The sequence below is a fragment of the Furipterus horrens genome, unplaced genomic scaffold (genome assembly GCF_987537825.1).
Source record: "Furipterus horrens unplaced genomic scaffold, mFurHor1.1.pri manual_scaffold_9, whole genome shotgun sequence".
Lineage (NCBI taxonomy): Eukaryota > Metazoa > Chordata > Mammalia > Chiroptera > Furipteridae > Furipterus > Furipterus horrens.
Window position 1 is genome coordinate 94,753,165 of NW_028327179.1, and position 14,474 is coordinate 94,767,638.

At 37.9% G+C, this 14,474-nt stretch overlaps 1 protein-coding gene across 3 annotated transcripts in view; it reads right to left on the reverse strand.

Annotated features, from left to right (window-relative positions):
* The window catches only part of BRAF (B-Raf proto-oncogene, serine/threonine kinase), a 108,530-nt gene that overhangs the window by 66,981 nt on the left and 27,075 nt on the right, over positions 1-14,474 (reverse strand). For all 3 annotated transcript variants that reach the window (XM_090287593.1, XM_090287592.1, XM_090287594.1), the window contains exons 2-3: positions 11,287-11,388; positions 3,110-3,373 (exon numbers count right to left, since the gene is read on the reverse strand). In XM_090287593.1, the coding sequence (XP_090143719.1) occupies positions 3,110-3,373; positions 11,287-11,388 (366 nt within the window). The remainder of the gene's footprint in view (positions 1-3,109; positions 3,374-11,286; positions 11,389-14,474) is intronic.

Sequence of the window (14,474 nt, forward strand, 5' to 3'; positions counted from 1 at the left end):
AACAGGCATAGGTTATATGGAGAAAGCTCCTGAAAAACCGAGATTAAGACCAACAAACCAACAAAAAAGTGGGCAAAGGATAGGAACAGAAATATAAATGGCCTTCAAACATATGAAAAGGTGTTCAGACTCACTGAGAAAAGCAAGCTCAAACCTGCCAAGATAGTTCTCAGCTATCTTAGCGGCAAAAACCCAGAAGACTGACACCACAGCGGGAGAGGTAAGCGCCTCCCCTAGGAAGGGCTGCATGTGGTGCCTGCACTCAGGGTACCACGCTGGCTGAGCTCCAGAGCTTAGCTAGGTCACTCACAGGCCTCTCTCAGCCCTTTCTGTGTAGGATTCTACTGTCTGCTGGCTTCCGCAGCGGCTATGAAGAAGTTTGTTCGATAATCTAATTGAAATTCTTTTCCAGATACTTTTTCCTAAGTGCTTTTGAAACAATATTCTTTCATTTTGTTACATCTATAAGTATGGGTTCAAATGTACTTATCCAACTTGGGACTTATGTTTCCCAAATCTTTACATTCATGTCTTTCATAAATGTCAGCCATCATTTCTTTAAATTTTGCTCTATTCCTTTACTTCTAACACTCTGGAGCTCTTCTTGTGGCACATGGTGAAATTATTTCTTCATTCCTTCATACCACCTAACCACTCTGTATTTTCTATAACGTTCTTTGCTTTACAGAGTTCATTAATTCTCTCTTCATTCTGCTGGGTTTTATCTTTTTACCTCATTCATTGAATAAAAAAAAAATTTTATTTTTAAATCTTCATCTGAGGCCATTTTTTCATTTTGCTTTTAGAGAGCGAGCAAGGGGGAGGAGAGACGGAAAGAGAGAAAGAGGGAGGGAGAGAGAGAGAGAGAGAGAGAGAGAGAGAGAGAGAGAGAGAGAGAGAGAGAGAGAGAGAGAGATCAATGTGAGAAATATGGACTGGTTGCCTCCCGTACATGCCCTGGCAGGGGATCGAACCCACAACCTGTGTATATGCGCTGACCAGGAATCAAACCTGCAACTTTCTGGTGTACAGGACGATGTTCCAAACAACTGAGCAACCTGGCCAGGGCTCCACTGAATGTTTTAAAATATTGTAATTTTCATAAAGCACTTTAATACAGCTCTGCAGTATGCTGTAACTTTGTTGTTGTTGTTTGTTGAAGACCGCAGGCCAGTGCTCAGTCCACTGAGCCACACCAGTAACTATCTTGAGGTACTGACATTTTATTCGAAGTGTTGCATTGCTACTTCCTCAAATCAGCCCCAGTACATTCAGTTTTTTTCCCCTAGTGACAACTGTTTATTTTGAACTTTCTAGTTTTCCTTTATTCTATGTTCTTTGAATTTTTATAACTCTATCATGAAAAACTTCAAACATATAAAAATTAGAAGAAACAGTACAATTAAAATTCAATGTCTCTGATTCAAAATTTCATATATTTTTTTCCCTCTCTACATTTTGTTTTGTATCATACCACCGGACAATAAGTTCCAAACCGACTGCGATGAGAAGTCAGAGTAATGGTTACTCTTGAGGGTGGGGACTGAATCAGGGCTGGGGGACACAGGAGAACCCTCTCAAGCACTAGAAATGTTCTGTATCTTGATCTGCACGGCAGTTACATTCGCGGAAAGTCACTGAACTGTACGCTTGGGATCTGTACATTTGAAGTTACACTTCAACAAAGGGTGTGGGGAGTCGCAGGCATGGTGGCAACATGCCCCTTAACACCTCCACATGCAGTTTCTAAGAATAAAGAGATTCTCCTACATAGTAAATGTTATCACACCTGAAAAGTTCTTAATTCTGTAGTAACATCTAATAGTCAGTATGAAAACTTTTCCAAGCCTCAAGCCTTTTATAGCTCTTCCCATCCTAGTCCCAAACCAGGACCACACACTGTATTTAGTTGTTATGTCTCTTTAGTCTTATTTAGTGTACAATAATCCCCAACATTTTAATCTCCCTGACATTGAGGTGGTTTTGTTTTAGAACTGACCACACTGGAGGTCACCAGAGCACAGGTAAGCAAAGTTTCCATGAAGAACCAGCATTACTACTGGTGCTGTCTGAGAAAAATAATTAAAAACTACTTTGACTTAGTTGTATTTGGAAATAAAATGGTTTTTGTTAATATCAAAAGCAACCTTATATATTATAAAAAGTAGTGAGTGACATATTCAGGTACGTTATTTACTAAGCCTACTGACAGTATTTGCTATCCTTGAGGATTACAGACCATCCAAAATAATTCTGCAGATTTCCTTGCTCTAAATGTTACTTACAGAGCAATACAGAGTACAGTATTCCCTCACTTATCACGGGTATTATGTTCTAGACCCCCCCCGCCCCGCGAAGTAGGAACCTTACACTTATTTTAGTATTTATATACATTTTAAGGCTTTATAAACCCTTCCCACACACTTATAAACTGTTCCCAGTCCTGTATTAACCTTTCCCACTCCCTTATTAACATTTCCACACTTTTATAAATATTACTTATGTTCTTAAACACATTCTACACTCTTAAACCTACATAACTTTAACAACATACGTATACAGTACCGCAAAATCCCACGATATAGCGAAAAATCCGCGATAAATAATTAAATATAATATTTTTAAAAATCCCGTGATACAGTGAGGCCGCGATAAGTGAACCGCGATATAGAGAGGGACTACTGTACTCTATTCCAATGGTGACACTAACGGATCAACAAACAAAATTTATGCAAACAAGAGGAAAAATAAATCCAAACAGAGATTTCTCAAGGGTGAAGAGTGAATCTTACCTGTTAGTTGTTAGACAACAAGCAGGTACTAGTCTTAAAATTCTGATTGATTCTGAACTAGTATTGAGACTTGTGTGTGGTTCGAGTTTGGTAGGTAGGTTTTAACATCCAATGTGACACTAAAAACAATACTATCTGTTACAGCTAAGGAACGCAGACTTTGGCACCAAGTAATTATCTTTTCCTCCCTTGTTTGAAATGAATGCTTCAATTACATGATCACTAAGTATGAAGTGATAATATGTTTCATTTTCAACAACTGGTCTTTCTGAAAAAATACGAAGAAAAGGCATTGATGATATTAAAAGTTAACTCACCACTGTCCTCTGTTTGTTGGGCAGGAAGACTCTAACAATAGGTTTTTGTGGTGATTTGGGGTTGCCCCGTGACACATCTGTGGGATTTTGAAAAACTGAGAGAGATGAAGGTAGCACTGAAAGGCTAGAGGAGGAAGAAGATGTAACGGTGTCCGTGGATGCAGAACTAGAAACAGAAAAATCAGTTCCATTCCCTAGGGATTCCAATAACTGCTGTTCTCTTTGCTGGAGGGCATCTAGCTTGCTGGTGTATTCTTCATAGGCCTATAAAATAAAGCAGACTTACATTGAATCTGGACTTTTTCCTGACAGTAACAAAAGGAAATATAAAATTCAAGTTCTTGCTTATAATCCCTTTATAATATAACAGGGTCTTAAGTTATGTTACAAAATAAGCACTGAAAGTACTGTAAATGAATACTTTTACCTTTAGATAAATCTTTTATCATAAGATATGATATTACACTGAGAAACTGATATACATATATGAGAGATGTCTAGAATATCTATGAGTATTAATAAATGAAGATAATATAAAACACTATACTACATCAAGGATAAGTACCCTCTTCATTAAAATTTTTTCCCCCAAAAAAGTTGTTGGCACATAATGTTTTACACCCCACTTCCCCTTCTCAAAGAGCAGATAAATGTGCTGCAAAGGAGATGAGGTATTAGATTTGACAAAAAACAAGACTCAGGTCACAATGCCAGAGCTCCCAAACACCACCAAAACCTCCTCAATAGGGCTGAGAAGATGTATAACTGCCGTCTTCTTTCTGATATAGCTATCAGTTAAAATACTTTATTCTTCCCACTATGTATGCATCGCCGATAACCTCCTTCCTCATCAAATATTGCTTAGAGAATAAAATTTTATTTGCAAAGGTGGCTTACACAATGCAGCCAGGAAATTCGGGGACCACTGTTCTTTTTTGACTAAGGCTCTAAGGTCAAATGACCACATATATCATACTCTAAAAGTAAGGAGAATCTTGAAAACAGAATGCTATTGAAAGTAAGGAGATGGAATGAACTGAAGTATACATGTCCATGGCTCTTTAAGGCAGGGGTACTCACCCTCCCCCACACCACGGTCCACCATTTCTTCCTAGCACCCCAAATAGATGCAGTACCATGAACATTTATGAAAGGCAACAGGGAGAATGAAAGATTTAGAAATAGCAGTACTCATCTCTCAAGGAGTTCATTACTGGGCTGCTGAGAAGCAGATGAATGTATTTTTATTTGTGCAAATGCTGTACATGACAAATAAACAAAGAACATTCTTGATAAAAGAATGGGGAGGAGGGGGTCTTAAAAGGTTATCCTTTAAGTGGATGGAGTAAGTGGGGAGAAGAGGGTACTGTGTACAGGATAAACTGTGGAACAAAATAAGGAGGTAGAAAATTTTAAAACATAGGAGAAAACTATGGACTAGTATAGCCGTATACCCTGGCTGGTTTGGCTCAGTGGATTGAGCATCGGCCTGCGAGCTAAGTGTCGCTGGTTCGATCTTCCAGTCAGGGCACATCAGAGAAGGAAAACTCTGACTCCAAAAAACCTCCGCTGCCTTGCGGCATACCTCTTCAGGGGAAAGGCTAAGGGAGTAAACCCCGACAGAAAATCCGGAGACGGAGTCCCTAAGGCGGTTTGACGTTGTAGTCAACACTGGCAACTCCTGCGGCGCACCTGAAGCCAAGCTGTATTGACTCCGTCTTTCCCTTGGACCCTTCAGCTGCGAAGAGAGGGGGGGGGGTCTGCTGCATGGGCAACAGCAGACCCTCCATATCACTCTGCCCAGGCTCTGTAGCTTCAGCTTCACTGGAGAGGACACTCCAGCGTCATCACAAGACGTCGATTCAACACGGGAGGAGACAGATACCGTGTCACTCCCGAGTCGGACTGCACAGCCATTCTCGGCGGTGCAGATAGACTCTTAAGAAGCTACACCATCGTCTCTCGAGACGGACGGCTGCCGACGAGTATAGCCGTATGTCATACGATAACTAGGACACAGTAAGGTATTGAGATATATTTGTGGAATTTAAACGAAGACCAGAAACACAGAAACAATAGGACAGAAAAAGTGGGTAAGGGATCAGATTGTAGAGAATGTATATACCATGCTATGAAGCCTGAACTTCATTCTATAAGCAGGGAAGAATTATCAGAGGTAGAAGAGAATGAAGGAAAAATGTCATTTCAGAAAAGACCACTGCACCTGGTATGCTAGATCTTGCCATGTAATTCTGGGAGAAGAAAAGAGAAGGAAATACTAAAATGAGCTACTGAGGTAAAGAGCTTTCTTTATAACCTACAAGGTGCCCTACCCGAACTCTGGAATGTCTCATAGCATTCCAAGGCAAAAGAACCAAATCAATTCAAAATTTTCTGGGCTGTATTTCTATTTAACTCTCAGTTCCAAGCGCTGATTATTTAAGGGTAGCTCTTTTAATGTGATCCACTTATTGAGCCTTCACTAAATATATCTATATCGAGCCTTCATGTGCCTGGCCCTGTTTGGGGCTCAGACTACGAAAATAAAGACCGCTCGCTGCAATTCCCACGCTTTGCAGATTGTGCACATGGCGGTCTGTTGGACAAAAGTTCCTCCGTGCATAGAGCACACATTACTCACTGCGCAGCAGCACATTCACTACACAAAAGTAGCCTTAGGAAAAGTAATAAATGTAAACAATAAAATTTCCGAATATTATTTACCAAAATGTTATCCTTAATTTTTGAAAATACACTGTTCTCTCCACTGTGCGTTAGAAATGGTTATTTCGTTGCATTTCTCAGTACCTCTGCCTTTTCTTAAGCACAATACACAGGCTTACTCCACCTCCCCCACGCACAGCGGCCGTCTACCGAAGCACTCGCCTACCTGGTTTCGGGCCTGGCTGGGCTCCTTCCACCCTGTTATCTTGGCTGCGTTCAGTGCGGATGATTATTCTATTAACACTCTTACCTCAAAGCTCTTTATACCTGTATCTCTAAAACCACTTACTTCCACACTACTTTCAAGATCCAGAGCTACACTACACAGTTCTTTAAAAAGAGAGTTCCCAATGATGCTGACATCGCAGTCTGGGACCTCCTACACCGCTGTGCGCACACTCACTGTCCCACGTTCCTAAGTCCCCATCTCACTGCCACATTAATGTGTTCGTAGTCCACATGGACCCCGTCAAGCTTCTCAGACTTGGGTCTTTGTTGTCTTATTTTCCCGAAGTAATAGTGGCTCTCTATTTCAACGATGCCACTGGTAACATCTTAAGATTCTCTGGCTAATTCTCACTCTTTGACCAACTTGCTTGTTAATACCAATCTTGGGTAAATTCCACCACTCAATTATTCCATTCTTTCCCTTGAGTCAGACCACATATTGCTGGAGAAAATAACAAAGCTCGGCCAATTAGTTCCATAATCAATTTATGAAACTTAGTGCTTCATACTACTGCCTGAAAAATGTTACTTATTTTTAATATCACATTAAATTCTTCACAATACTTATTCCAACCTTTTCCATGTTTCTCTGGCTCCTAATTTCACCTCGCCTCAAACCTTGAATTCACTCAGAAAATAGCAATACCTTCAAATTTACTCTGAAGATCAAAGCCATCAAATAAAAGCTTCCTCTTCTACTCTGCCTAAGCCATTCTGCACATCTTTCCCCAGCCCTTTTCTGCTCTCAGCTTAGTGACAGCGTTGGGTGTCTACCTGGTACATGTTATCCCCTATTTACTCTTATTTCATCTGTCTTCTTAGCCCACAAATGTAAGCAAGTCCTCCCACATCAACGCACACCTCAGCCACCGCCACTGCCACCAACAAAAGTCCCTCGGTTCTTCAAGATGTTGCAGATACCAGATATTTCTTAAAGAGGCAGCTTTTCTAAAACCCCATTCCTTCTTATCAAAATCTTATCTTTCAAAGTCTAATTCAAACCTCTCCTTGGGAAAAATCTGAAAGTTATTCTTTCTCTACAGCTCCTTAGGAGTGTAACCACAGTCTTCTTTATATTGCTAGTTTTTCCTCACTTGTATAATAATTTTGAGAATTAATGAGATAAGGAAAAAAATTATTACAGCCTATCATATAGCAAAAACCTGATAAATATTTTTATTAGCATAATAAGTAGTACTAGTAATTCTTGTTATAGTTATTACTATTAATTACCATGTTACTTAGTTGAATTCTTGACATGACTCTAGTAAACGGTAAGTTGAGGGCATAAATCATATAATTTATTTTTGAACTAAAAACCCCACTTAATAAGATTAAGAAGAGTTCTTGAATTGATCTACATATTCAATGAAATCCTTATCAAAATCTCAGATGGCTTTTTTAAAAGAAATGGACAAATGAATCTTGAAATTTACATGGAAGTGCAAAGGACTCAGAATAACCCAAGCAACCTTGAAAAAGACAAAAGTTGGAGGATTCACATGTCCTGATTTCAAGAGTTACTATAAAGCTACAGTAATCAAGATATGTAGTATTGGAATAAGAACACACATATGGAACAAAACAACAGAATTAAGAGTCCAGAAATAAAGCCTTACATTTATGGTCAATTGATTTTCTATTACTTTTGCTTCTTTAGTACTGCCATAAAACAAGAACAGCTTACTACGTCTTCCTCCATCTCTGATGTTAATTACAGTTTTTTTCTGTTCTCTGCACTGTTGGAGTACCTTTTGACCATTTCTGCTGTTATCTTTCCTGTTAAAAGATTTCTTCAAATATCTGGAATATCTGGTTATTGTTAGATGTCCATTCATATTTAAGAGTTAAGGTCTCTTAAGATGTCAATACTACCCAAAACAATCTATAGATTTGCTGCAATCCCTAGCAAAAATCCAAGTGTGTTTGTAGTAATAGAAAAAAAATCCATCCTAAAATTCATATGGACTCTCAAGGGATCCCAAATAGCCAAAATAATCTTGAAAAAGAAAAAAGTTGGAGGTCTTAAAACTTCCTGATTTGAAAACTTAGTTTTTACTACAGTAATCAAATCAGTGTGGTATTGGCATGAAGTCAGACATACAGACCAATGGAATAGAGAGCCCAGAGATACATTCTCACCTATATAGTCAGATGCCTTTTGACAAGGGCATTGATCAAAATTTCCATCCAATGAGAAAGGGTTTTTCAACAAATGGCCATGGGAAAACTGGATACACACATGCAAAAGCTGGACCCTTACCTTACACCATACACAAAAATTAACTCAAAATGAATCAAAGACCTGAACACAAGAACTAAAACTATAAAGTTCACAGAAGAAAACATAGAGTAAAGCTTCATGACACTGAATTTGGCAAGTATATGGAGTAACTGGAAATCTTGTATATTGTTAATGGAAATGTAAAATACAGCTGTTGTAGAAAACAGTAGGACAATTCCTTAAAAGATTAAATACATAATCACCACAAGATTCAGTTAATCTCACTTCCAGATATTAACCCAAAGAAGTAAAATCAGACTCAAACATTTGTGTGCCTAAGTTCATAGTAGCATTATTCACAATAACCAAAAGATGGAAGCAACCAACCACTGAAGCTTATCCATCAACAGATGAATGGATAAACAAAATGTGGTATACAAGGAGAGGCAAAAGTAGGCTTACAGTTGTGAGTATGCAAAAGTTTATTTTTATATTATTTATTAATTATTATATGATTTTTCCATATGAACAACTGTAAATCTACTCCCCCCCCACCCTGTATACATACAATGGAATATTATTCAATGTTAAATAGGAAAAAAATTTTGCAAATAATACAGTATGGATGAACATTGAAGACATCATGGTAAATCAAAGAAGCCAAGCACAAAACAACAAATATTTTATAATTCCACTTTATCCGAGGTTTCTACCATAGTCAAATTCAAAGAGACAGAAAGGACAACAGTGGATCTCAGTGGGTAATCAGGAGACCTGGCTTTTCACAAAGGGACTTCAAACATCAGTCCTCACAGATCTTTACCACGGGTCAACTTTCCGCAGGAAAGGATACGGTCATCTCCAGCCAGGCTCCTCCCTTCATAATGTATCCAAGATGGTAAATTCAATGTTTTAACTTATTTATATGTTTATTGTTTGCAATCCCTTAACTGATTAAAATATAAGCTGCTTAAAGATAGAGACTTTTGTTTTATTTTTTTAAATTGCTATATTCTGTCCTGGATGGATGGCTCAGTTGGTTGGAATGTACGCCAAAAGGCTGTGGGTTCGAATCCCAGCAGGGCATGCACCTAGGTAGTGAGTTTAATCCCCAGTCGGGGCGCATACGGGGGCAACCAACTGATGTTTCTAGCACTGATGTTTCTTTCTCTCTCTCAAGTCCGTAAACCGATCCCTGGGTGAGGATTATAAAAAAAAAGAAAACTGCTATATCCTCAGAGTCTAGGAAAGTATAAATGTGAGCAGGCAACCAATATGCATCTGTTGAATTACTGGAGCATTTACTGTGTCAGGAACTATGCTATTTCTTTATAAACTCAATCAATCCTTAAATTACCACATGTGTGATACTATTCCCATTTTACCAACAAGGTGAGATATGGGGAGGTTAGGTAACTCGTATGTGGACTAGGCACAGGCTGGATTCAAACACAGGGTCTGTGTGAGTCCATAGTTTATCCTAACCACTATATCATACTGCCTTCTATAGGGAAATTGCATAGTGCTGGTTCCGAAAATCAGAATCGACTTGTTAATGATAAAACCTATGAGCTATGTTCTGCTTTACACTGTCCCACTAAGATGTAATTTAAATACTAAAAAGCTGAAGGCTATGTGTGTGGAAGGGGCAGCGAATCCCTGGTATAGTCGTCGCATATTGTTGTTATTGTTCTATTTTATTATTAGTTATTGGTGATAATTTCTTACTGTGCCTGATACATACATTAAAGCTTATCATAGGTATATGTGTGTGTCGTTGGCAGCCGTCCGTCTCGAGAGACGATGGTGTAGCTTCTTAAGTGAGATATGATTATTGACGCAAATGTATTAAATGTGTCCCAAGACAGAGAAATGGCTGGCAGAAAAAACTGCTGGTGAAGTTACCTAATTCTGATTAACAAAGAATTACTATTTTCCCCAGAACTATCTGCCTCCTTATGATGCCTCTGCTTGTCCTCCTCAGATATACAAGTAAAACAGAAAGCATCGGATATTAGAAAGTAGAGTATTCAGAGGTATGACTTCTGGTCCTAGCACTGACATTAACCAGCAATGTGCTCTGGAATAAGCTATATAAAGAAAATAGTATATCAGCAGTTATTTATAAACTTCCAAATTTATATCAGAAATGCAAACTTACTTTCTCATGAAATACTAAAGATTTACCTTGCCCTTTAAAAAGTAATTAGATTACTAAATTAGAAATTTAGTTTAGGAGTCCGTCAATCCATGCCTAAAAGTCTGTGGCATCAGAAGGCACATGGTAACCTTAATCATTTGCAATTTAGGGTTCTATCCCTGTATGTCTAGTAATTACAGTGGAGCCAGCTTTTACAGGGAGAGGCAGGATAGTGTAGTGGTAAGCAGTACAAGCTGAGCAAGTAATGCCAAGAAAGCTTATCTGTGATTAGAATAGTGACTACTACCTCGTAGGATTTTAAGGACAATGACATTCAAGGCCTGATACAAAAGCCACAAGGCATTATTAAATAGTAAAATGAAGTGATTTTGAGCTATTTAAATATTGTAAATTTTACCTATAAGGAAGCAAAAACCAATTTGGGGGAGATCTGTCCTGGAAAGATAATTTTTACAAAATTCTCTCCATTTTTTAATAGGATAACTGGTTTGCTGACCTCTACAACAAAACGCTTCCTTCTCTCTATTATAACAAGTGAAACAAGATTAAAAAGCATAATAATGACAAAGTTAATTCTCTCTTACCCTTGTTATTTTTTTTAATCCCTGCCTGAGGATACATTTATTGATTTCCTTCATGTGCCCCCGACTGAGGACCAAACTCACAACCTAGGTATGTGCCCTGACTGGGAATCGAACACTCCAACTGACTGAGTGACACAGGCTGGGGCTCTTCCCATTATTTCTAATCCCACCCCCTTAGATAACCAATATTATACATACGAATGCTTTTTATAAGTTCATTTCCCCCCCAAAATTACTACAGTACTCAAAAGCTTACCTCCAAATATATTGATGGCGGATTATGCTCTCCACCAAATTTGTCCAACAGTGCCTCTATATGTTCCTGTGTCAACTTAATCATTTGTTTGATATTCCACACCTAAAAAACATTTTAAAACAATTTAAATATAAGTTATTTAGAATAGAAAATAGAAATACTTCAACATTTCTATTAAAATATTGCAGTAACTGTCGTGGCTGGATACTTTCTGGACAGGCCCTGTCATGTATGTAAATACACAAATGCATACAATACAAATGCCATACCTAAAAATATTTTAACATTTCTGTTTTTCACTGAACAAAATGCCTCAGAACTCTTTCCATATCAATACATATTTTTTTTATTCCTTTTTAAATGATTATATATTCATCCTCTTAAATGGTTATATTAACTATAGCCCTGGTGGGTGTGGCTCAGTAGGATGGGCATCGTCCTGCAGACCAAAAGGTCGCCAGTTCGATTCCTGGTCACAGCACATGCCTGGGTTGCAGGCCAGGTCCCCAGTTGGGGGTGCGCAAGAGAGAACCACACATTGATGTTTCTCTCCCTCTCTTCCCTTTTCTCTACAAATAAATAAAATCTTTACAAAATGATTATATTAAGTATAGATACATTCATTTCATAATATTGCTGACACTGCTTATTTCAATGATCTTCAAACTTCAATGGTAAACTAAGGTTAGGTGGACATAAATAACTCCTAAGTACCTAACAAGAGGGAAAATCCCTTGAAAGAAAAGCGGGGGAAAATTAAGAATAAGACCTTATTTTATCAATGAAACACATTCTTGGCAAGGCTCCAAGACTTATCCATTTATCCAGTCAGCCAGCCTAGAATTCAGAAGTCTGGTGGTTGTAATACAAGTGCATGTTACATGTTTATGTTAAAGTAAATAAAAAGTCCTTTTTTTTTTTTTAAATGAAAAATGAGTCCAATTTATTTGAGAGGTTTGAGAACCTGCTTTGCAAATTATACTGTGGTAGATTACTCTGTTTTAAATTATACCTTTACTTTTAATGTGCGACCAAAAATGAATTTAACATAAATATAATACACACTAGAAATTATGGCCTTTAAAACTACTTAAAATTATAACAAACAAACAAAAAAAAAACATGAGAAAATTTAAAAATGTACAAGGGGGAATAAATGAGCAAAGGAGTTTCAGGACCACTGGCTTTTTAATAATTCCCTTACCAGAGGGCATATAAATTATTCAATTTTCTCAACTTCAAAATGTTTCAATGAATAGTTCTGAACTGCCTTTTGGGGCAAAGGTCCAAGTTTCCCTTTTAGATATGAAGGCAAAGGATTCCTGGGCTGAGGATGTGCACATTTAAAGATTTAATAACTATGCCCAAATGGTCTTTCAAAAGAAAAAAAGTACCAAGTCATACTCCTGCTTGCAGAGTGTGCCTTGGCCCTTTTCCTCACGATCCCACCACACCAGGTATCAGCAAACGTCTACACTTTTGCCAGTCTGAGGGGAAAAGGTGATCTGCTTGTTTAATTTGTATTTCCTAGAAAGCTGAGCATTTTTTCATGTGTATTTGCCATTAAAATTTCTTTTTGGAAAATTCCCTATCCATATTCTTTTTCCTTTCTGTTTTTTTCTTGTTGATTTATAGATACCCTCCATTCTGGGTGTTTTGGATATTAATCCTTATTCACCCACAAATGCTGCAGTCTTCCCTTGTTTTCCACTTTACATCGCTTTTGTCATATAAAGTCTTGCAAATCAAAGTGTGGTCCATAGGCCAGATGCAGCCTAATCTTCTGGAAGTTTTTTAGAGTAGCAAAATCTCAGGCCTCATCTCAGACCTACTAAACTTGAACAAAATAATTCATATTAAAGTTTGAGAAGTAATGATAAAATTTTGAAATTTTCACTACACTCAGATATTTTCCTTTATGACTCCTAGGCTAACTACTTCTCATCTCCGCAAAGAGCAGCAGGTGCCTCCTTTCCTCTTGCTACATCTCCTCCCCAGGTAATCTCATCCAACCTTGTGGCTTTACATGTCAAATACAGATAAAGCCGGAATTTTAAATCCAGCTCTGTCGCTAATACCTCTACTAAGAAATTTCAGAGGCATCTCAAACTTAACATGTTCAAAAACTAACTTCTGGTCTACTCCTGAGCCTCCCAAATACTTGTTTTTCCTACGGTCTCTTCACCTAAGACAAATTCTCTCTATGAGTGCACCCAGGCAGAACTGCTTTAGAGTAAAAATCTGATATATAAAATTGATTGTTTTTCAGGTTTATTAACTACTTTTGAGACCAGAAACACGTTTTATTCATCTTTTGTCCCCTCACTGCTTATCTCGGTGCCCCGGTCCTAACAGGTACTCAGTGCTTTCTTCAGAACAGGGCAAGAAAAAAATTACTCCTCTTCAGTGATTCTTTCCAATCTAGGAATTAGAGGCTCTAGTACCCACAGCCTTTTAATTTTATTATTATTATTTTAGCTCCATAGATAAAACTCATGTGCATTAGGATAAAGAACCACTCCCCTAAAAAAAAAAAAAAAAAAAAAAAAAGATCTGACCTGGGGAATGAGCATGGGGGGAAATGAATGTGGAGACTGGGGTGATCAAAATGAGACTTTCTTGCTGGGGAGTAAAAATTACTGGAAGTGGTCAGGTAGGGCAGGGCTGAAGTCAGGTTTCTTATCTCCTCAAACAGAAGGAATTTCATATCCAAAGAATAAAATCCCTATGAGCCCTAGTTGGAATTAGAGGAGATGAGGCTGGGAGAGCAAATTCTTTTAGCTTTCCCCAGAAAAGAGAAAGAACTTTCATTAATACTTACAAAATGGATATGAGAAAGATATGAAAAAGTAGCATAAAATAATTAACAGTAGATAGTTTTGGCCTTAAAATATTTTCCTGGAAAAAGAAAAAAGAAAATCTATTAAAACATTCTTAAAAAGAAAATGAAAGAATTAAAAACAAAAAAATTGAAGAAAGGTACCAGATTTCCTGTCCTGTTTTGATCTCTTCAATAGACCACGGAATTACAACCAGGCAATTAATGGATCATTTCTAATGATGTTATTTACAGATGGCAAAATTTCCTCTCCAAAACAAGGGTAAAAATGTTAAAAAGCCGAGCTCAGGAGGCGCCCACGCTAAAACAGAAACGGAGAAACCCACTAGGAAAGGGACCGAAGGGCGGC